The sequence below is a fragment of the Scylla paramamosain genome, unplaced genomic scaffold (genome assembly GCF_035594125.1).
Source record: "Scylla paramamosain isolate STU-SP2022 unplaced genomic scaffold, ASM3559412v1 Contig29, whole genome shotgun sequence".
Taxonomy (NCBI): domain Eukaryota; kingdom Metazoa; phylum Arthropoda; class Malacostraca; order Decapoda; family Portunidae; genus Scylla; species Scylla paramamosain.
The window spans coordinates 684645-707841 of record NW_026973694.1 but is presented as its reverse complement, the minus strand read 5'-3'; the positions used below and the strand labels follow the sequence as shown (position 1 = coordinate 707841).

General features: G+C 40.6%; 1 protein-coding gene across 6 annotated transcripts; it reads right to left on the bottom strand.

Annotated features, from left to right (window-relative positions):
* Positions 1 to 456: 456 nt before the first annotated feature.
* LOC135097691 (uncharacterized) lies at positions 457 to 23117 on the bottom strand. 6 transcript variants are annotated; one of them, XM_063999652.1, is made up of 10 exons: positions 22828 to 23117; positions 22356 to 22450; positions 17721 to 17842; positions 15044 to 15454; positions 10515 to 10667; positions 9839 to 9949; positions 8979 to 9159; positions 5618 to 5714; positions 5116 to 5242; positions 4901 to 5036 (listed from the first exon to the last, which is right to left on the bottom strand). In XM_063999652.1, the coding sequence occupies exons 4-9, from the start codon at positions 15186 to 15188 to the stop codon at positions 5147 to 5149; spliced, it is 783 nt and encodes a 260-aa protein (XP_063855722.1). In that variant the 5' UTR covers positions 15189 to 15454; positions 17721 to 17842; positions 22356 to 22450; positions 22828 to 23117; the 3' UTR covers positions 4901 to 5036; positions 5116 to 5146. The 6 variants fall into 6 exon arrangements, 2 of the variants coding, with proteins under 2 accessions (XP_063855723.1, XP_063855722.1); XR_010265977.1 differs by lacking the exons at positions 5116 to 5242; positions 5618 to 5714 and adding an exon at positions 457 to 582 and having other exon boundaries at positions 4687 to 5036; positions 22828 to 23112; XM_063999653.1 differs by lacking the exon at positions 5116 to 5242 and having other exon boundaries at positions 4875 to 5036; positions 22828 to 23029.
* Between the last annotated feature and the right edge of the window lie 80 nt (positions 23118 to 23197).

Genomic DNA, 23197 nt, shown 5'->3' with positions numbered 1-23197 from the left:
TCCATGGACCACATGCAGCTGGAACGGACTCCCCCTCAAAAACACAGCACGTGCATTCAAACACCTAACACTCCCACATTTCAGAACATGCACATAAAACTCCTACCCTGGACACTTAGTTTTCCCCTCACCCAACCCCCAAATAACCTTTTCCCTCTCTGACATCTCCTTGCAGCCAGCTCCCCATATGCACCCTACACATTAAATATTGAGATTGAGATTGAGATGGAGGGAATAGGTTATGTTTTCCTGACTTTTACTGGGTGGGAGGGAGGGAGGGAAGGACAGAATGACACTCACATGAACTGATCCTGAAGTGCCAAAGTTTGTTCCTCTTGACCTGTGAGAGAGGAGAAAATAAGACACAGAAACACATTAGAGAAAATATTTGTTATGACTTAGATCTTCACTGTTTCCACAACTGGAGGAGGAACAGGAGGAGGATAAGAGACTCACCAAAGAGGGAGAGGGTGTGGAGGGAAAGGCCAATGATGGTGGGTGACAGTGAGACGTCATAAGTGAAGGAGGAAGGGAGGGAGCCACTTGTGCTGCCCACATCCACCACCACATCCACCGTGCCTCCTGCCAGAGTGGAGAGGGTCAGGAGGTGATGGCCTGGCCTAACCTAACACCACTACCACCATCATCACCATCATGACACACTCTTACAGTAAGAAATTGTACAAACAAAAGAGGAAAGAAAATGTGAGAAAATAGTATTTCTAATCCTAAAATACATTTTTCACTTAGCAGCATCACATGTAGCTTTGGCTCTGTCTCATACGCAAAAAGTAGCCACACCAAAAAAATGTAACACCAACATATGTATGTTGTTGGTGTTATCTTTCTGTGCTGTGGGCGCAAATCACCCAAGCTATGTGTGATGCAGCTTGTATGTGATATAAATATAGTTTTCCTGACAGAGCAATTAGCCAGTGGAAGGCACTGACTGACCAATTTATGTGTGCAGGAACCATTCATAGCTTTAAACACACACACACACACACACACACACACACACACACACACACACACACACACACACACACACAAAGCATTCATAGCTTTAAAGATAAATATGACAAATTAACTTTAAAAGATAAGACATTACAAGTTTTACTAAATTCTTTAAAAATAAAATTACATAAGAACAAACACACACACACACATACACACACACTGACACACACACACACACACACAGTTGGAGAAAAAAGTGAGTTATAGAGAAGTAGTGAAGGACCAGAGAGGTAAAGAACGCTTGACAAGAGAGTTTATAAAGGTAATAAAGGAAAAGGAAAATCTGGTAAGAGACACTGTAGATAAAAAGAAGAGTGTAATGATCTTTGGCCTGGAAGAAAGTGAGATAAAAAAAAAATGGTATAAAAGAGAAGCAGAACAAAGAAAAACAGCTCGATTAGTACTGAGTGTGATAAACGAAGGGGATACAAAGCTGGAAGATGAAATAGAGGTGTACAGGATTGGTAAATATGATCAAGGAAAAAGTAGACCATTGAAAATCAAACTAAAATCCCAAACAACAGCTGAAGAAACATTGGCAAATGCATGGAAGCTAGCCAAAAGTAACAAGTTTAAATAAGTCTGGATTAGAAGAGAAATGAATGAGGAAGAAAGGAAGAAACTTAATGAATTGAGAAGTGAAGCAAAAGAAAGGAATGAACAGAGAACACAAGAGGAAAAGGAACTTTCTTCTGGAGAGTAATGGACCTAAGGTTGAGGAAGTGGTACATGTGAAGAGTGAAGGGTGCAGAGGCACAGCTCCAAGAGAGGGAGGGACATAGACAGTGGCATACACTAATGTGGATGGTTTAGTTTCAGTGATGGATGAAGTGAATGAATTTATGAAAGCAAATGAACCAGACATCATGGCAATGGTAGAAACTAAACTAAGAGATTCAGAGACATCAAATTTAGGAGGGGGAAGTACAATATGTGGATAAGAAACAGATGTGGAAAAGGAGGAGGTGGGGTGATGATACTTGTTAAAAAGGGTATCAGGGTGGAGAGTGGAAAAGGCAGAAGGCTTGGTGGAAGGCCTAAACTTACAACTAATAAATGGAAGAGGAGGAATACAATATGTCACAGTAGTGTATGTCCCACCAAAAACAAAGACCTGGAATAGACAAGAGAATGAACAGTTGCTGAGTGAGACAAAAGAATGGCTTGTAAAGAAAATTAAAGAAAACAACAAAATTGTTATAATGGGAGATTTTTAATTGTAAAGAGATAAATTGGGAGGAGTGGAACACAAGAGGAGGAGAAGACTCATGGGAAGATAAGGTTCTGAAACTGGCAATGAACAATATTATGACACAGTGGGTTGAGGAAAACACAAGATACAGAGGAGCAGAGGAGCCATCAATTTGGTATTATCAAAAGAAACAGATATTATAGAAGACATGAACTATAGTTGTCCACTAGGAAAAAGCGACCATGTCATGATAAGGTTTTGTATTAAAGAAAAAAGAGAGGAGAGTAGATGTGAAGATTATAAAAGTGAAAGATTTAATTATGGTAAGTAAAATTTTGAACAAATGAGGAGATACTTTGGTGAAGGGGACTGAAGTACACTTATCACAGCAAGTAATGTGCAAAAGAAGTGGGAAGCTTTCATCAATATTTATGAAGAGGGAGTGAAAAGATATGTACCAAAAGTAGAGACAAAGAGAAGATATAACAATGACTGGTATAATAGAAGATGTGAAATAGCTAGGGAGGAGAGGGAAACGGCATGGAATAGATGGCGGAGGAAAAAAAAAGCAGGAGCTGTGGCAAAACTACACAACCACAAGAAATTAATATGTAAAGGTTATTAGGGAAGAAAGAAAAAATTATGAGAAAGATGTTATGGACAAATGCAAAGAGAAACCAAAACTATTCTTCAGATATGTGAACAGCAAAATGAAAAATAGAGAAGGAATAAGCAGATTGAAGGTGAATGGTCAAATGTATGAGGATCCGGCTGAATTGGCAGAGATAATGAACAGGAGTTTTCAGTCAGTATTCACAAAAGAGAAAACATTTGTGTACCAGAGTGAGATGAGTGAGGAAATGGGTCTCGGGGAAATCCAAGTGACTGAAGAGGATGTCCAGAAACAGATGGAGGAACTAGACGTTAGGAAGGCCCCTGGACCTGATGGAGTGTCAGGATGGATACTAAAAGAGTGCAATCAGCAGTTGACATAGGTAATACATAATATTATAGAAAGCTCCCTAATTGAAAGTAGAGTCCCAATTGAATGGAAGAGAGCTAACATAGTGCCAATCTACAAAGGTGGTAGTAAAGAGGAGCCCTTAATCTATAGACCTGTGTCTCTAACAAGTGTGGTGTGCAAAATGTGTGAAAGATTGGTGAAGGATAAATGGATGCAGTATCTAGAAGGAAATGAAGTGATATTAAAGCAACAATTTGGATTTAGGAGAGGGAGATCGTGTGTTACAAACTTACTGAGTTTTTATTCTAGAGTGGTGGATATAATGCAAGAAAGAGATGGATGGGCTGATTGTGTTTATTTAGACCTGAAGGCAGCCTTTGATAAAGTGCCACACAGGAAATTGTTGTGGAGTTAAAGCATAATGGTGGGCTAAGGGGGGGCTTGCTGAGATGGATGGAAAATTTCTTGACAAACAGAAAAATGAGAAACTTGGTAAAAGATCAAAAATCATCATGGAGGGAAGTCATAAGTGGAGTACCCCAAGGCTCAGTACTTACCAATCATGTTTGCAGTCTATATAAATGATATGACGGAGAAGGTGAAAAGCTACATGAGCCTTTTTGCGGATGATGCAAAGTTGCTGAAGAAAGTTGAGAGTGCAGAGGACTGTGAAACGTTACAAGAAGACCTGAACAAGATATCAGAGTGGAGTTATAGATGGGAAATGGAATTTAATTTAAAGAAGTGTAAAATAATAGAATTTGGAAAAAGTACAAGAAGAGTAAAAGGAAATTATGTGTTGAATGGTGTAAGGTTGAGTGGAGCAGAAGAGGAAAAGGATCTCGGTGTTACAGTGACTGGGAACCTGACCCCGGAGAGACACATTAGCAAAATTACAGGAGTAACCTATAACTTGTTGAGAAGAATAAGGCAGGCCTTTGCATATATGGATGAAGAGATGGTCAGGAAGATGATCGTGTCGCTGATAAGACCCAGACTAGAATATGCAGCAGTAGTGTGGTCGCCATACAAGAAAAAGGATAAAAGTAAGTTGGAGAGAGTTCAGAGAGCAGCTACGAAGATGGTACCAAGTATCAGAGACTTGTCATATGAAGAGAGACTGGAAAGGATACATCTACAAACGTTGGAAAAGAGGAGAGAAAGGGAAGACATGATTGCGATATATAAAGCATATAAGGGAGTAGAGGAGGTGGACCGGAGCAACTTAATGGTCTGGGATACACGGGACACTAGAGGACATGGAAAGAGGCTGAAGAGGAGTGCTTGTAGAAGAGACACCAAAAAGTATAGTTTCCCATATAGAAGTATTGATGTATGGAACAGTTGGGATGAGGAGATAGTAAATGAAGAAAGTATACATGGATTCAAGGCTAAGTTGGATATTAAAAGATATGGAGATGGGACAGCACAAGCATAACTCTTTTCCAATAAAGCATAACTAGGTAAATACAACTAGGTAAATACACACACACACACACTTTATACTCACACCAGCAGGCACTGTGCAGGTGACCTCTGTGGGTCCACCAGAGATAACCACACACTTCTTGCCACCCAGAGTCATAATGGCACTGCCAGCCTCCCACCCATCACTGTCTGGGAAGCCAGTGCCAGTCACAGTGAGAGGATACTGTCCACCAGTGCTTCCCTCCGTGATGCTGAGTGCAACCACGGTGACTGGCACCATGTAGATGATGGGGGAGGGGAGCAGTGCCGAGCCAGCCGGCTGCATGCTGAGTGCCACTGAATGCAAGCCGCCCCACAGTGCTACAGTGCAGGTGAGCTGGGTGGCAGTGATGGCCATGCCACTCAGGGTGAGGGTGTGCTGCAGCCCCTTGCCTGTCAGGAAAAATACAAGTTTGGAATGAGTTAAATTAGATGGTGAAGGTGAGGGTGAGGGAATGCCATGGGCCCTTACCTGATGAAGGAAAGCCAGGGAAGAGGCAGAGCTACATGCCAGTCAGCATGGGAGTGGTGGCATCATTGTAGGTGAAGGCACAGGCACCAAGACATGCACCAAAGTAACCATTCACTTGTACTGTCACCTGATAGCAATGAGGCAAGATCATGTTATTAGTTATCCTCATCATCTGGAACTCCTTGCCTGCTTCTGTATTTCCCTCTTCCTGTGACTTCAACTCTTTCAAGAGGGAGGTTTGAAGACACTTATCCTCCAGTTTTGGATGATCCTTTTTTACTTTCCTGTAGGTTACTGGCACTCACTGAGCTTTTTTTTTCTTTTAGTTGCCCTTGGTCAATGTCCCTCTTGCAGTAAAAATATCATTATCATTAGTGATCCATGCCTATATTCTCTCTCTCTCTCTCTCTCTCTCTCTCTCTCTCTCTCTCTCTCTCTCTCTCTCTCTCTCTCTCTCTCTCTCTCTCACTCTTTCTCTCTCTGCCAATCAGCAAGGACTTACATGAGGAGAGTCCCTATGAGTGGTCACAAAGTCTGTCTCAAGAGGGCTGTGCCAAAGGACTCTGGCTGAGTCACGAATGATCTTGGTTTTTAGAGTTCTGTGAAGGAGCAATGGGTAACTTAAACAAATGGACTAACATAACCTAACTTTAACAAATGGACTAACCTAACCTAACTTAAACAAATGGACTAACCTAACCTAACTTAAACAAATGGACTAACCTAACCTAACTTAAACAAATGGACTAACCTAACCTAACTTAAACATATGGACTAGCCTAACCTAACTTAAATGGACTAACCTAACCTAAACAAACAGACTAATTTAACCTAACTTAAACATATGCTGTCACCCTCTCTTCTCCGTTGGGCTCCTCCGATCACAATCTCATATCTTTATCTTGTCCTATCACTCCAATCCCTCCTCAAGATCCCCCTAAGCGAAGGTGCCTCTGGCGTTTTGCCTCTGCTAGTTGGGGGGACCTGAGGAGGTATTTTGCTGATTTTCCTTGGAATGACTACTGCTTCCGTGTCAGAGACCCGTCTTTGTGTGCTGAGCGCATAACAGAGGTGATAGTGTCTGGCATGGAGGCGTACATTCCTCACTCTTTTTCTCGTCCTAAACCTTCTAAACCTTGGTTTAACACAGCTTGTTCTCGTGCTATACATGATAGAGGTGGCCCACAAAAAGTAATTAAGCCTTCCATCACCAGAATCTCATGCACTTTATATTTCTGCCCGGAACCATGCCAAGTCTGTTCTCCAACTAGCCAAAAACTCCTTCATTAACAGAAAATGTCAAAACCTTTCAAGATTTAACTCCTCTTGTGATTTCTGGCATCTAGCCAAAAATATCTCCAATAACTTTGCTTCTTCTTCTTTCCCTCCTCTATTTCAACCAGATGGCACCACTGCTATCACATCTATTTCTAAAGCTGAACTCTTTGCTCAAACCTTTGCTAAAAATTCTACCTTGGACGATTCTGGGCTTGTTCCTCCCTCTCCTCCACCCTCTGACTACTTCATGCCACCTATTAAAATTCTTCGCAATGATGTTTTCCATGCCCTCACTGGCCTAAACCCTCGGAAGGCTTATGGACCTGATGGGGTCCCTCCTATTGTTCTCCGAAACTGTGCCTCCGTGCTTGCACCTTGCCTAGTCAAACTCTTTCAGCTCTGTCTGTCAACATCTACCTTTCCTTCTTGCTGGAAGTTTGCCTACATTCAACCTGTTCCTAAAAAGGGTGACCATTTTAATCCCTCAAACTACCGTCCTATTGCTTTAATTTCCTGCCTATCTAAAGTTTTTGAATCTATCCTCAACAGGAAGATTCTTAAACATCTATCACTTCACAACCTACTATCTGATCGCCAGTATGGCTTCCGTCAAGGCCACTCTACTGGTGATCTTCTGGCTTTCCTTACTGAGTCTTGGTCATCCTCTTTTAGAGATTTTGGTGAAACTTTCGTTGTTGCCTTGGACATATCAAAAGCTTTTGATAGAGTCTGGCACAAAGCTTTGATTTCCAAACTACCCTCCTACGGTTTCTATCCTTCTCTCTGTAACTTCATCTCAAGTTTCCTTTCTGACCGTTCTATTGCTGCTGTGGTAGACGGTCACTGTTCTTCTCCTAAATCTATTAACAGTGGTGTTCCTCAGGGTTCTGTCCTGTCACCCACTCTCTTCTTATTATTCATTAATGATCTTCTAAACCAAACGTCTTGTCCTATCCACTCCTATGCTGATGATACCACCCTGCACTTTTCCACGTCTTTTCATAGACGTCCAACCCTTCAGGAGGTAAACATATCACGCAGGGAAGCCACAGAACGCCTGACTTCTGATCTTTCTAAAATTTCTGATTGGGGCAGAGCAAACTTGGTATTGTTCAATGCCTCAAAAACTCAATTCCTCCATCTATCAACTCGACACAACCTTCCAGACAACTATCCCCTCTTCTTCAATGACACTCAACTGTCCCCCTCTTCTACAGTGAACATCCTCGGTCTGTCCTTTACTTATAATCTGAACTGGAAACTTCACATCTCATCTCTAGCTAAAACAGCTTCTATGAAGTTAGGTGTTCTGAGACGTCTCGGCCAATTTTTCTCACCCCCCCAGCTGCTAACTCTGTACAAGGGCCTTATCCGTCCATGTATGGAGTATGCTTCACATGTCTGGGGGGGTTCCACTCATACTGCTCTTCTAGACAGGGTGGAATCAAAAGCTTTTCGTCTCATCAACTCCTCTCCTCTAACTGACTGTCTTCAGCCTCTCTCTCACCGCCGCAATGTTGCATATCTAGCTGTCTTCTACCGCTATTTTCATGCTAACTGCTCTTCTGATCTTGCTAACTGCATGCCCCCCCTCCTTCCGCGGCCTCGCTGCACAAGACTTTCTTCTTTCTCTCACCCCTATTCTGTCCACCTCTCTAATGCAAGAGTTAACCAGTATTCTCAATCATTCATCCCTTTCTCTGGTAAACTCTGGAACTCCCTGCCTGCTTCTGTATTTCCACCTTCCTACGACTTGAATTCCTTCAAGAGGGAGGTTTCAAGACACTTATCCACCAATTTTTGACCACTGCTTTGACCCTTTTATGGGACTGGCATTTCAGTGGGCATTTTTTTTTATTAGATTTTTGTTGTCCTTGGCCAGTGTCCTTCCTACATAAAAAAAAAAAAAAAAAAAAAAATATGGACTAGCCTAACCTAACTTAAACAAATGGACTGACCTAACCTAACTTAAACATGTGAACAAATCTAGCCTAACTTGAACAAATGGACTAACCTAACCTAACAGATGGGCAATAACAGAATAACAAAAATGGTAGAAAAAGCAGATAGATAGGTTAAATAAATAAGACAGAGTAAAGAAAGAAGATAGCTAAAAATACATACATACATACATACGTACATACATAAATATATACATACATATGCCAAGGCTGTTTCCCCCCATAACATATAGATAGGACAAAGGAAATAACCCAACAAATGAGAGACAGTTAAGTTAAATAGAGATTGCATAAAGAAAATACCCGAATAATGAAGCAAGTAAGTCAAAAAGATAGGATAGGATACAGTAAGGAAAATGACCCTACAAAGAAGAAAGGATTAGGTCAAACAGATACCATGGAATAGGTTAAATAAATATGACAGTGTAAAGAAAGAAGATAGCTGAAAATACATACATACATACATACATACATACATATGCCAAGGCTGAGAGAAAATTATTCCACACAGAAGAGACAAATCTCGTAACTCTGCCACCAAAGAATACAGGTTTTTCACATCTAACTCTAAATAAATATGGGAATAAACAGAAGAGAGAGCAACAAATACTTCCAATCCCTCACCCATCAAACATCAGGTTATCTGTGTGTATCTCCACCAGCTCCTTTCTGCCGGGATCTTCCTCCCACTCAATGTAGTAGTGGTAGTTCTTGCAGGAGCCGGAGTACTGGACTGTGAGATCAGTTCCCAGGGCACTTTCCAGAATGCCCTCCAGGACCTTTGGGTCAACACCTGCTGGAATGTCTGCCAAAATGAGTGAGTGAGTGAGTGAGTGAGTGAGTGAGCGATGCAGAATCTTTCCTTAACCATCATTAACATTATGAAAAACAGCTGAAAATCTCCAAAATTCAGCTTGTTAAAAGTGCAGAATTCTTATGAAACTGTCATTAGTGATGAAAAATATCTCTGAAAACTTCACTAAACTACCACTACCCCTCTTAAACTATCATCAGCATCATAAAACACCTTGAAAACCAAATAACCTCCACAGCAGCCTGTTAAACTACTACTGTCCTTCTTAAGCTTGCACCAGAATTATAAAACACTCTTGAAAAACCTAAATAACTTCCAGTAAAGCCTTTTAAACTCCCACTTCACCGTTGAAAAAACTAAATAACTTACACTAGAGCCTTTTAAAAATTACCACTTCACTCTTGAAAACCTAAATAACTCCCACTACAGCCTTTTAAACTCTCACTTCACCCTTGAAAAACTAAATAACTTCCACTAAAGCCTTTCAAACTACCACTGACCACCCTTGAAAAATTAAATGACTTCCACTAGAGCCTTTTAAACTACCAATGGCATTCTTAAAAGCCTGAGGAAACCTCCACTGCAGCCTGTTAAAATGAAAATAAGATAAGACAGCAAGACATATAGGAACACTGGCCTGTGACATCCATAGTTCAGTCTCCCAACAAACCTTTTACAACCTGCCCCTGAATTCCGAGGTCCCAGTTGCCAGCGAGGGGACCCGTGGCAGTCTGAGAGGAGCATGTGACTGTCACCTGAGTGTCAAAGCTTGCTGGAGGACCTGATAGAGGGAGAGAGAGTGGGAAAAGTACTGATTAATGCTGTGGGTTTTATGGCAGTGTGTATTAAGTTTTGTCTTTTTTCCTTCTTTTAGTATGTGGGTGGCTTTGTTTAAGGCAACAATATGATGGAACACAAATGAAAAGGGCCCACTAAAGGTGTCAGTCCCCAGACTTGTCAATGGGTTACCTAAGACTAAAAGGAAAATATATTAAGCTGCATTGTTTTCCTTTATTGTTGAATGTAAATGTGGATGATAAGGCATCTTTTTCTTATGATTCTCTCTCTCTCTCTCTCTCTCTCTCTCTCTCTCTCTCTCTCTCTCTCTCTCTCTCTCTCTCATCTCATGATCCAATAACACACATCCAGCATCATGACACTACTAAACAAAGTAAAAAAAGATAAATAAATTAAAATAAAAAAAGAGTAAAAATACCACAAACTCCATGGGGAAAAAAAAAGCAGATAAGAAGAGGAAACAGAGTGACGGGAAAAAAAAAAAAAAAAAAAAAAAAAACATGGAGGACAAAACAGGATAAACATTTCGCCTTCTTCATTATTTTTACCTTCCACCTGCAGGAGACCAAGGAGGGGCATTCCAGTCTTGCAGTTTGTGGTCTGGAATTCCAGGGAGTACCCATTCTCTGTCACCTTCTTGACTGCCACATCCTCAATAAGGATTCCCTTCTGCTTGAGGGCGGGCGGGTACATCTGTGTCACTGTGGCAGGGGAGGAGGCAGTAAGGGTTAGTGTGTGTGTGTGTATTTACCTAGTTGTATTTACCTAGTTGTATAGTACAGGGTCCGAGCCAAAGCTCAATTAGTCCTGTCTCCATACCCGAATTTGTCCAATTTCTCTTTAAACATGTGCACACTCTTTGCCGCAACCACCTCTTCTTTTAAGTTATTCCATATTTCAACCGTTCGATGCGGAAAGCTGTATTTCTTAATATCTCCCAAACAATGACTCTTCTTTAATTTCTTCATATGTCCCCTTGTACGTCTATCTCCTTCCTCCACATTTAGAACTAGGTCATCTCTGTCTATCTTCTCCATGCCATTTACTAATTTGAACATTGTTATCAGGTCTCCTCTTTCCCTTCTTTCTTGCAGTGTTGGTAATCCAATTTCTTCCAGTCTTTCCTCATAACTTAGGTCTTCCAATTCAGGTATAATTTTCGTAGCTGTTCTTTGTATTCTTTCCAATTTCCTTATATCTTTCTTCTTGTGTGGAGACCATACCACTGCTGCGTATTCCAGTTTGGGGCGTATCATGTGTGCTATGATTTTCTTCATCATTTCTTTGTCTAGGTAATTAAATGCCACCCAGATATTTGCTAGCAAATTATATGTAGAGCCAAATATTCCATTGATGTGTTTTTCTGGTGATAGCGTGTCTTGAATTATTACTCCCAAGTCTTTTTCTTCTTTGCTCTTTCGTATTGTGATTCCTCCCATCTTATACTCCCATGAAGGTCTCCTTTTACTTCTTCCCATCTCCATTACATGGCACTTTTTTATATTGAATTCTAATTTCCATCGTTTACTCCATTCATAAATTCTATCAATATCCCTCTGTAGTTCCTCACAATCCTCTTGGTTCTTTATTACTTTCATCAATTTTGCATCATCTGCAAACATGTTAATGTAGCTATTTAAACCCAGTCATATCATTTATATAGACCTGAAACATTATAGGTGCCAACACAGACCCTTGTGGTACTCCGCTTGTTACTTCGTACCAACTTGATTTATTATCTCTGATTACTGTGCTCATTTCCCTACCTTGGAGATAATCCTTCATCCACTTAAGTATTTTTCCTTTTAGCCCTCCTCGATGTTCCAGTTTCCATACGAGACTTTTATGTGGAACTGTATCAGAAGCTTTTTTCAGATCTAAATAGACTGCATCAACCCAACCATCTCTCTCTTGTAGTTTATCTATTCCTCTTGTATAAAAGCTCAGTAAGTTTGTTACGCAAGATCTCTCTTTCCTGAAACCGAATTGTTTTTCTGTTATTATATTTTCTTGTTCAAGATATTGCACCCATCTGTTTTTAATGACTATTTCAGAGAGTTTACTTACAATACTCGTGAGTGAGACTGGTCTGTAATTCAGTGGTTCCATTTTATTACCTCCTTTGTATAACGGTACTATATTTGCTCTCTTCCATTCCTTTGGTACTTTTCCCTCCTTCAAAGAACTGTTAATTATCTCCCATGTTGGTTCTTCCAGTTCCTCTCTACATTCTTTCAATATCCATCCATTTACTTTGTCTGGTCCCATCACCTTCCTAGTATCTAGCTCTTCCAGTAGTCTTTTCATTTCTTTTCTTTCCACTTGTATGTTTGCTATTCCTTTCTGTTGTTCCTCATCTCCCAGTGATGCAAAGACAGTTTCTCTTGTAAATACAGACTTAAAGCTTTTATTCAGTATCTCAGCCATCTCTTGTGTGGTTTCATAAATTTCTCTATTTTTCTTCAGCTTTGTAATGGTATCTCTATGCTTTATTTTTCCATTTACATATCTATAGAAAAGTTTGGGTTCTTCTTTACACTTTCCAACTACATCTCTTTCAAAATTTCTTTCTTCTTCTCTTCTTATTTTAACATAATCATTTCTAGCTGTCCTGTATTCTTCTCTATTTATCTCATTCCATTGTTTCCTCATTTTTTTCCATGCCCTCTCTTTCTTCTTTTTTGCCTCTGCACACTTTGCATTAAACCACACTTTCTTATTTTCTTTTACCTTATATCTTGGCACATATCTTTCAACACCTTCTCTAAACTTGCTTAAAAACACTTCATATTTTTTTCTGCACCTCCATACCTCTTAATAAATTACTCCAATCAAGCTCTCCGTAGAATTTCTTTAACCCTGTAAAGTCTGCCTTAGCATAATTTTTTCTCTCATTTTTATATTCCTCATTGAATTTTGGCACTTCTTCTTTGATCTCTATCTCCATCTTCACATGATCACTTTTTCCCACTGGACACAAATATTCTATACTTGGTTCATTTTCTGGCTTTTTTGTAAAAACCAAGTCTAGGAGTGATGGTTCATCTTCCCCTCTGTACCTAGTATTTTCTTTCACCCATTGATCCATCGTGTTTACCATCATAGTCTGTAAAAATTCTTCACTCCATGTACTGGCAATCCCTGTCACCTCCATCTCCCCCCAGTTTATCTCCTTGCTATTAAAATCTCCTACTAGTAACACCTTGTTTCTTATCTTTAGCATGTCATCTATACTTTTTATGAACTCGCTTTGCATGTGCTTATAATCATCAGTCCCCCAAGTGTTGGTCTTTGGAGGCATGTATGCAACAATAATTTTTCTGCTTTCTTGTCCTTGGATCTTGATCTCCACTCTCAATGTTTCTGACCTCCCTTCACCATATTCCACTGTTTCTATCAAGATATTTTTTCTTACTAGAATCATCACTCCTCTTCCTCCCTTATTCTTTCTGTCTCTTCTCCATGTGTTATATCCTTCTTCTTCAAATTCAACATTAATCTCCCTTGTTAGTTTTGTTTCCGTAATGCATGCCACTTCTGGTTTCTTTTCATGTAAATAATCTCTTAGTTCCCTTAGGCTGGACACTAATCCATCTATGTTTGTATACATAACTTTAATTTTATTTATTGTGGACCCATTTCTTTTGTGTTCTCTCTTTGTTGTCTTACTTCTTGCCCCGCATTCTTTAACCACCATTTCCTCATTTTCATGTCTATCACTCTCCATATATACCTTTCTGCCTGTTCCTGTGTTCTCTCTTCGTTTTTTGTCTTGGCCTCCTCTTTTAACTCTTTCACCTTGTTTCTTTCCTCCTCATTCATTTCTCTTCTTATATATATATATATATATATATATATATATATATATATATATATATATATATATATATATATATATATATATATATATATCCTTCATACCCTCTATCTTTCTTAACAAACTCGTTCTTTTCAAGATGTGTTCGGCTGCCGCTTGGGTATTAAGTCTTATTTTCATGGGACGTTTCCCCCCTTCTGAATATTTCCCAATCCTGTACACTTCTATTTGTATATCCGTTTCATCTCCTTCTTCTACAATTTTCCCAATGATTTCTTTTGCTCTTTGTAATTCTTCTCTTTCTCTTAGAACTTTATTTGATATGGTCTTCTCTTTATCCCCAAACACCATCAGGCACATCTTTTTTTGTACCGTATCCCTTACTATGTTATCTTTTTCCTTAATGATTTTCACTACTTTTTTCGCCATCTCTTTATCATGTTCTTCTTGCTGTTTTCTTATTATTTCTGTCATATCTATCTTCTCTTGTTCTCTCTCTTCTTTCCAACTTTTCACTTCCTTTTCAACTAAGCCTTTTACTTCACTCTGGATTTTGCCTTCATCTATCCTAACTTCTTCCTTCTCCACCATGCTCCTTAACTTTCCATTTTCTTTTTTGAGTTCTTGTATTTCTTCACTGTACTTTACATTTAAATCCACTATCTTTTCCACTTCCTCTCTCAGTTTCTTGTTTTCCCTTTCTCTTTTTAACTCCCTTCCTTTCAACTCTTCCAGCTCTTCAACAATGTCGTTCGTGTCTTTAAGTCCCTTCTCCTTATCTCCTTTCCTCTGACTAATGTCACCAATCCTCTTATTTCCTCTCTTATCTTTTCATTCTCTTCTTCTAATTTCCATAATCTTGCATTTAACTTGCCTACCTGTATATCCTTTTCACTAAATCCTTCAAATTTTGGTGTGCCTCTGGGCGACGGCGACGCGGCGGCGGCCGCCATCACGCTTTGTTTACAACCAATTTGGATTCGGTGCTTTCACCCACAATTTTCACTTCATCTATTCCATCTCCGATCTTTTTCTACTTCCATAAAAACTCCACCCCACACTGTGCACTTTCTTATACTTTTGTATGGAGCCAGGCTAAGAAAATACCTCGGACCCTGTACCCACAAATAGGCAAGTCTGCGCAGCTGCTCCTGACACGTCTGCTCTCAACGTGTGTGTGTGTGTGTGTGTGTGCGTGTGTGTGTGTGTTTTACTATTAGAGAGTATGAACAGCAGATGTATGGATTCCCTCACACTTACCAGAAGTTGGGGTGGTGAGGAAGGCCACCTCATCAACATACACATCATCAGTCACTCCTGCAGGCTTTGGGAGACTCACACTCTTCACCAGCAATGTGTCTCCTGTCTTGTAAATGGATCTTTCCGAACTGACCATTGCCTCCATCAGATCCTCACAGTGGTACGTCCAGCTGTGGGCATTAATGAACAGAATGAAAACAGCAATACTTGTTTTTAACTCCTATAAAAGTTTTTTGGTTTTATTATTACATGATTCAAAAGTACTTATCCAATGTATGGTGCCAGGCCTTGCTATGGATGTACATGGCCAGCTGTGCTATGCTGAAGCTCCTGGGATGTAATAAGGTGGTCCACAAGACTGTCTCTTTCCACCAGTGGTTGGCAGGGCATGTTGAGTGTGTGGAGCTTCATCTGGTCCAACCCATGTGGGATGGATGGTAGATGGATAGACTGAGAGAGAAGCTGGCTAGGTATTGTATAATGTGGAGGAGGAAGGTGTGTACAGGTGTTATTCTTTGCAGGGAAAGGTTAAACTGCTTGTTGGTGAGGTCATGCTGGAAGACTATTTGCTCTATAAAAGAAGAGAAAGGTGTAACTATTGATCTGCAGTGTAGAAGTGAGGTGTAACCATCATTTGTGGGAAAAAAACACCTGAAGATCAAAAAAACAAAATAAGGCACTTTTTTCCTATCTTTTATCTCTTTTATTGACCTGTTTTACCTTCTGTTTTCTTTCCTTTAATATCACATTGCATGTTCAATAGAAGCAAGTTGTATAGAAACTTTAACCCCTTAAGTTAATTTCCATCTCCATCTCTGGGTAAATATGGCAAACTTAGAAAATGCCAGAAGATAATTTTATTTTAAAAATTAATTTCTCTTTGTAATTCTGAATGCAATGATGTACTTTCCATCACACTATGACCCTTGAAAGTAAAGTTAAAGCATATCAAAAGTTCCTTCCCTGACGCGCGGTGTAACCCGCCGAGCAGAATTAACTTGAAGTGCGATAACATTGCGCAAATTCTCTCTCTCTCTCTCTCTCCTCTCTCTCTCTCTCTCTCTCTCTCTCTCTCTCTCTCTCTCTCTCTCTCTCTCTCTCTCTCTCTCTCTCTCTCCTTTTGGGCATTTCATTTGGGTTGAAAAATTGTACTTCCAATGAGAGAGAGAGAGAGGAGAGAGAGAAGAGAGAGAGAGAGAGAGAGAGAGAGAGAGAGAGAGAGAGAGAGAGAGAGAGAGAGAGAGAGAGAGAGAGAGAGAGAGAGAGGAGAGAGAGAGAGAGAGAGAGAGAGAGAGAGAGAGATGGAAGTTTGAGAGGTGGCCACAGAGGTCCACTGTGACTGTCAGAGGAGGGGAAGTGGTTGCCTTTTTACCCTTCCTCCATCTCCAATTTCAAATAAATAGCGTGAGTGATACGAGAGGGTCTTATCACACGCACACACACACACGTGTGTGTGCGCACATGCAATTGGAATTCTCAGCTATAAGGTGTACACGAGACTAGGCTTGTCATGTCAAACATCACTTGATAAGCCCTCCCCTTTTCCTCCAACCCATCCCTCTCTCTCTCTCTCTCTCTCTCCTCTCTTCCTCTCTCTCTCTCTCTCTCTCTCTCTCTCTCTCTCTCTCTCTCTCTCTCTCTCTCTCTCTCATACACAAAGGTAGCTTGTAAATTTTTTTTACTTGGCTAGTGCAGTAAAATCCCTCTTATCTGGCATCAACGGGACCACCGACATGCCGGATACTTGAATATTGCCGGATACTTGAATAGAAGTGAAATTATATCCACTATCACCACCCTACACTCACGCATCTTACCATAACAAAGATCAGCTGATCTTAATCAGCAGCTGATCTGATCAGCTGCTTAAGTGTGAGCACAACACGCTTACTCTTTTCTACAACTTTAGGCATGATGAAGGGTGTCAGGCGATAAACAGTGCACACGCGGGACTGAGCCACTGAATAAACACAGTGCAGTGGGCCGTGGGTGGCGCGAAGCAGTGCGCTCTGGTGGCGAGGGGACAAAGTATGCCTCGCGTGGGAACTTTAATCGATTATTTTATGAGTACACATTGATTTTTTTATTGATTTTAAGGCTCGGGGAAAAATGTGCCGGATACTTGAAGCTGCCATGATACTTGAATGCCAGATGAGAGGGATTTTACTGTAAACATAAACTGTCTTCACTCTCATTAGTAATATCCGCATCACTCCCAGATGACATGTTTAGGTCACTATCCACATTGCTCCCTTCACTCAGTGGGTGTGTTCCACCCTCAGTGTCATGGGAGTTACCAGATGTTATCTCCAGGAGGGAAAAAAAGCTTAGTGAGACCAAACTGAAATAGTCACAGCGGCAACTCAGCTAGTGAAGAGAGTTGCTAGATACTTACAACAGCCTTCCGATTTGAGTAAGCAGGAGGAAAATAACAAACGTGTGGCATGAAAAATCATGATTTCTCATGATTTCCAGAATGATCATCGTCCCACGATACAGTCATTCATGGACAATCACCATAGTATTAATGGTTAAAAAGACAAGAAGAAGGAAGCAGATATGATATCTTCATCAACTGATACCTTTACCTCCTCACTTTTGTATTCCTTTTCTTCATGCTACAGAACACTCAGCATGGACAGAGCTACACAGAACACTTTTCATTCTAACATCCTACCGGTTGGCTGGAAAAGAACGCTCCAGTAGCACAGTCTCCTCCTCCTCATTGCCCTCCTTGTCCCTCACCAGGTACTGGACTGACATGGAGCCCTGCATGTTGCCCCTCACAGCAAAGCAAACCTGAGGACAGGAGTGTCGAGTATGATTATATTTCTGGCTTTCTCTCTCCTCTCTCTCTCTCTCTCTCTCTCTCTCTCTCTCTCTCTCTCGTTCTCTCTCTCTCTCTCTCTCTCTCTCATAAACATGTTTTACTTAAATCACAGAAGTGTATATGAGAATGTGGCTTTAGTTATGTTACTCTCTCTCTCTCTCTCTCTCTCTCTCTCTCTCTCTCTCTCCTCTCTTCTCTCTTCTCTCTCTCTTCCTCTCTCTCTCACTCTCTCTCTCTCTCTCTCTCTCTCTCTCTCTCTCTCTCCTCCTCTCTCTCTCTTTCCTCTCTCTCTCTGCTGTGTACCTTGCTGAGAATATAAAAAGTGTGTAAGAGAAAGTAATGTTAGTAGTTTTGTTCTCCATCTGTGTCTCTCATGTATATATCTTGCTTAGAATATACAAAAAAAAGTGTGTGTGTGTGTGGTGTGTGTGTGTGTGTGTGTGTGTGTGTGTGTGTGTGTGTGTGTGTGTGTGTGTGTGTGTGTGTGTGTGTGTGTGTGTGTGTGTGTGTGTTGTTCTTAACTAATTACAATTTTATATGATTGAGTCAACCTTGTAATGTTCTGTCTTTTAAAGTTAATTTGTCATATTCATCTTTAAAGCCATGAATGCTCCATGTGTGTGTGTGTGTGTGTGTGTGTCTGTGTGTGTGTGTGTGTGTGTGTGTGTGTGTGTGTGTGTGTGTGTGTGTGTGTGTGTGTGTGTGTGTGTGTGTGTGTGTGTGTGTGTGTGTTATGCCTGGTTTGACTCTGCTATTACACATCCACAAGAGATTATTTTAATTTCTATTTCAGCTGGACAAAAAAAAATTATATTGTAACTTTTGTATTACTTGTGTCAGTAAGCAACAATGATGACAACAACAACAACAACAACAACAACAACAACAACAACAACAACAACAACAACAACAACTACTACTACTACTACTACTACTACTACTACTACTACTACTACTACTACTACTACTACTACTACTACTCACATATCTATAGGTTTTTTTTTTTTTTATGTAGGAAGGATACTGGCCAAGGGCAACAAAAATCTAATAAAAAAAAAATGCCCACTGAGATGCCAGTCCCATAAACGGGTCAAAGCAGTGGTCAAAAATTGGTGGATAAGTGTCTTGAAACCTCCCTCTTGAAGGAATTCAAGTCATAGGAAGGTGGAAATACAGAAGCAGGCAGGGAGTTCCAGAGTTTACCAGAGAAAGGGATGAATGATTGAGAATACTGGTTAACTCTTGCGTTAGAGAGGTGGACAGAATAGGGGTGAGAGAAAGAAGAAAGTCTTGTGCAGCGAGGCCGCGGAAGGAGGGGAGGCATGCAGTTAGCAAGATCAAAAGAGCAGTTAGCATGAAAATAGTGGTAGAAGACAGTTAGATATGCAACATTGCGGCGGTGAGAGAGAGGCTGAAGACAGTCAGTTAGAGGAGAGGAGTTGATGAGACGAAAAGCTTTTGATTCCACCCTGTCTAGAAGAGCAGTATGAGTGGAACCCCCCGAGACATGTGAAGCATACTCCATACATGGACGGATAAGGCCCTTGTACAGAGTTAGCAGCTGGGGGGGTGAGAAAAATTGGCGGAGACGTCTCAGAACACCTAACTTCATAGAAGCTGTTTTAGCTAGAGATGAGATGTGAAGTTTCCAGTTCAGATTATAAGTAAAGGACAGACCGAGGATGTTCAGTGTAGAAGAGGGGGACAGTTGAGTGTCATTGAAGAAGAGGGAATAGTTGTCTGGAAGGTTGTGTCGAGTTGATAGATGGAGGAATTGAGTTTTTGAGGCATTGAACAATACCAAGTTTGCTCTGCCCCAATCAGAAATTTTAGAAAGATCAGAAGTCAGGCGTTCTGTGGCTTCCCTGCGTGATATGTTTACCTCCTGAAGGGTTAGACGTCTATGAAAAGATGTGGAAAAGTGCAGGGTGGTATCATCAGCGTAGGAGTGGATAGGACAAGAAGTTTGGATTATATCATTAATGAATAATAAGAAGAGAGTGGGTGACAGGACAGAACCCTGAGGAACACCACTGTTAATAGATTTAGAAGAAGGACAGTGACCGTCTACCACAGCAGCAATAGAACGGTCAGAAAGGAAACTTGAGATGAAGTTACAGAGAGAAAAATAGAAACCGTAGGAGGGTAGTTGGGAAATCAAAGCTTTGTGCCAGACTCTATCAAAAGCTTTTGATATGCCCAAGGCAACAGCAAAAGTTTCACCAAAATCTCTAAAAGAGGATGACCATGACTCAGTAAGGAAAGCCAGAAGTTCACCAGTAGAGTGGCCTTGACGGAACCCATACTGGCGATCAGATAAAAGGTTGTGAAGTGATAGATGTTTAAGAATCTTCCTGTTGAGGATAAATTCAAAAACTTTAGATAGGCAGGAAAGTAAAGCAATAGGACGGTAGTTTGAGGGATTAGAACGGTCACCCTTTTTAGGAACAGGTTGAATGTAGGCAAACTTCCAGCAAGAAGGAAAGGTAGATGTTGACAGACAGAGCTGAAAGAGTTTGACTAGGCAAGGTGCAAGCACGGAGGCACAGTTTCGGAGAACAATAGGAGGGAGACCATCAGCTCCATAAACATCATTGCAAAGAATTTCAATAGGTGGCATGAAGTAGTCAGAGGGTGGAGGAGAGGGAGGAACAAGCCCAGAATCATCCAAGGTAAAGTTTCTAGCAAAGGTTTGAGTGAAGAGTTCAGCTTTAGAAATAGATGTGATAGCAGTGGTGCCCTCTGGTTGAAATAGAGGAGGGAAAGAGGAAGAAGCAAAGTTATTGGAGATATTTTTGGCTAGATGCCAGAAGTCACGAGGGGAGTTAGATCTTGAAAGGTTTTGACATTTTCTGTTAATGAAGGAGTTTTTGACTAGTTGGAGAACAGACTTGGCATGGTTCCAGGCAGAAATATAAAGTGCATGAGATTCTGGTGATGGCTTAAGTACCTTTGTGGGCCACCTCTCTATCATGTATAGCACAAGAACAAGCTGTGTTAAACCAAGGTTTAGAAGGTTTAGGATGAGAAAAAGAGTGAGGAATGTACGCCTCCATGCCAGACACTATCACCTCTGTTATGTGCTCGTCACACAAAGACGGGTCTCTGACACGGAAGCAGTAGTCATTCCAAGGAAAATCAGCAAAAAACCTCCTCAGGTCCCCCCAACTAGCAGAGGCAAAATGCCAGAGGCACCTTCGCTTAGGGGGATCCTGAGGAGAGATTGGAATGATAGGACAAGACAAAGATATGAGATTGTGATCGGAGGAGCCCAACGGAGAAGAAAGGGTGACACCATAAGCAGTAGGATTTGAGGTCAGGAAAAGGTCAAGAATGTTGGGCGTATCTCTAAGACGGTCAGGAATACCAGTAGGGTGTTGCACCAATTGCTCTAGATCATGGAGGATAGCAAAGTTGTAGGCTAGTTCACCAGGATGGTCAGTGAAGGGAGAGGAAAGCCAAAGCTGGTGGTGAACACTGAAGTCTCCAAGAATGGAGATCTCTGCAAAAGGGAAGAGGGTCAGAATGTGCTCCACTTTGGAAGTTAAGTAGTCAAAGAATTTGTTTTAGTCAGAGGAGTTAGGTGAGAGGTATACAGCACAGATAAATTTAGTTTGAGAGTGACTCTGTAGTCGTAGCCAGATGGTGGAAAACTCAGAAGATTCAAGAGCGTGGGTCTGTCCTTTACTTATAATCTGAACTGGAAACTTCACATCTCATCTCTAGCTAAAACAGGTTCTATGAAGTTAGGCGTTCTGAGACATCTCCACCAGTTTTTCTCACCCCCCAAGCTGGTAACTCTGTACAAGGGCCTTATCCGTCCATGTATGGAGTATGCTTCACATGTCGTTGTGGGTTCCACTCATACTGCTCTTCTAGACAGGGTGGAATCAAAAGCTTTTTGTCTCATCAACTCCTCTCCTCTAACTGACGGTCTTCAGCCTTTCTCTCACCACCACAATGTTGCATATCTAACTGTCTTCTACTGCTATTTTCGTGCTAACTGCTCTTCTGAACTTGCTAACTGCATGCCTCCCCTCCTCCCGCAGTCTCACTGCACAAGACTTTCTTCTTTCTCTCACCCCTATTCTGTCCACCTCTCTAATGCAAGAGTTAACCAGTATTTTCAATCATTCATCCCTTTCTCTGGTAAACTCTGGAACTCCCTGCCTGCTTCTGTATTTCCACCTTCCTATGACTTGAATTCCTTCAAGATGGAGGTTTCAAGACACTTATTCATCAGTTTTTGCCCATTGCTTTGACCCTTTTATGGGAAAATAGACCCACTTCAGTGGGCATATTTTTTTATTGGATTTTTGTTGCCCTTGGCCAGTGTCCTTCCTACATAAGAAAAAAAAAAAATTCTGGTATAGCTGAAAAAAAGATGCACAGAATGTGAACAACAACAACAACAACAACAACAACAACAACAATAATAATAATAATAATAATAGTAATGATAATAATAGTAACAATAACAACCTCTAGTCTGGAACCGTATCTCTAAATAAGCAGGTGTTCCCTTCTTAAGTTCAAATTCTTGCCACTGCATAACTTCAAACTGTGGAAGTAAAACACTAGACACACACACACACACACACACACACACACACACACACACACACACACACACACACACACACACACACACACACACACACACATACATACAGATAGGGAGGCCATGTATAGATTAAATCAAATAAATCATGTGTATCATTTACATACACAAAAAAAAATAATAATAATAAAGCTTATATTTCTACTTTTCTCAGAAGCTTCCCAGCTTCTCAAAATGCAAATGAGCAACAAAATAAATCATGTCAATCACTTATACAAAGAAAAAAAAAGATCACATTTTTATTTTTTCTTCTTAAAACTTCTCAAAATAAAGACAAGCAATGTGAAAAAACTCATCAAGACATGGAATAAGTAGTGTTTCTGTCTGTCTTACTTCGCTGTCTGAATCTCCATTGGCTGCCAGCATCACAAGCATCCGCTCACCAACCTGAACTGATAGAGAGTAGGTCCCATCATGTGGTGGATGTAGGTACCCTGTGCAGGAAGATCATGGGGTTGTATGTTTGAGTGTCACCTTTGTATTCCTTTTTAAGCATTAGAAAGAACTAAAAATATTATGCTTGTATGTCAGTGCATCACCTTTGTATTCTTTCTTTACCATTAAAAAGAACTGAAAATATTATGGTTGCATGTCTGTGTCACCTCTGCATTCCTTCTTCACCATTAAAAAGAACTGAAAATATTATGCTTGTATGTCTGTGTATTACCTTTGTATCCCTTCTTCAGCATTAAAAAGAACTGAA

Bases quoted from the DNA above. Each gene is read 5' to 3' on its own strand.
- LOC135097691 (XM_063999652.1), bottom strand. From the start codon at position 15,188: ATGGAGGCAATGGTCAGTTCGGAAAGATCCATTTACAAGACAGGAGAC. The intron at 10,668-15,043 runs GTAAGTGTGAGG...CCCCTGCCACAG, and splicing joins CCTCACCACCCCAACTTCTG to TGACACAGATGTACCCGCCC. The intron at 5,243-5,617 runs GTAAGTCCTTGC...CATTGCTATCAG, and splicing joins CTCATAGGGACTCTCCTCAT to GTGACAGTACAAGTGAATGG.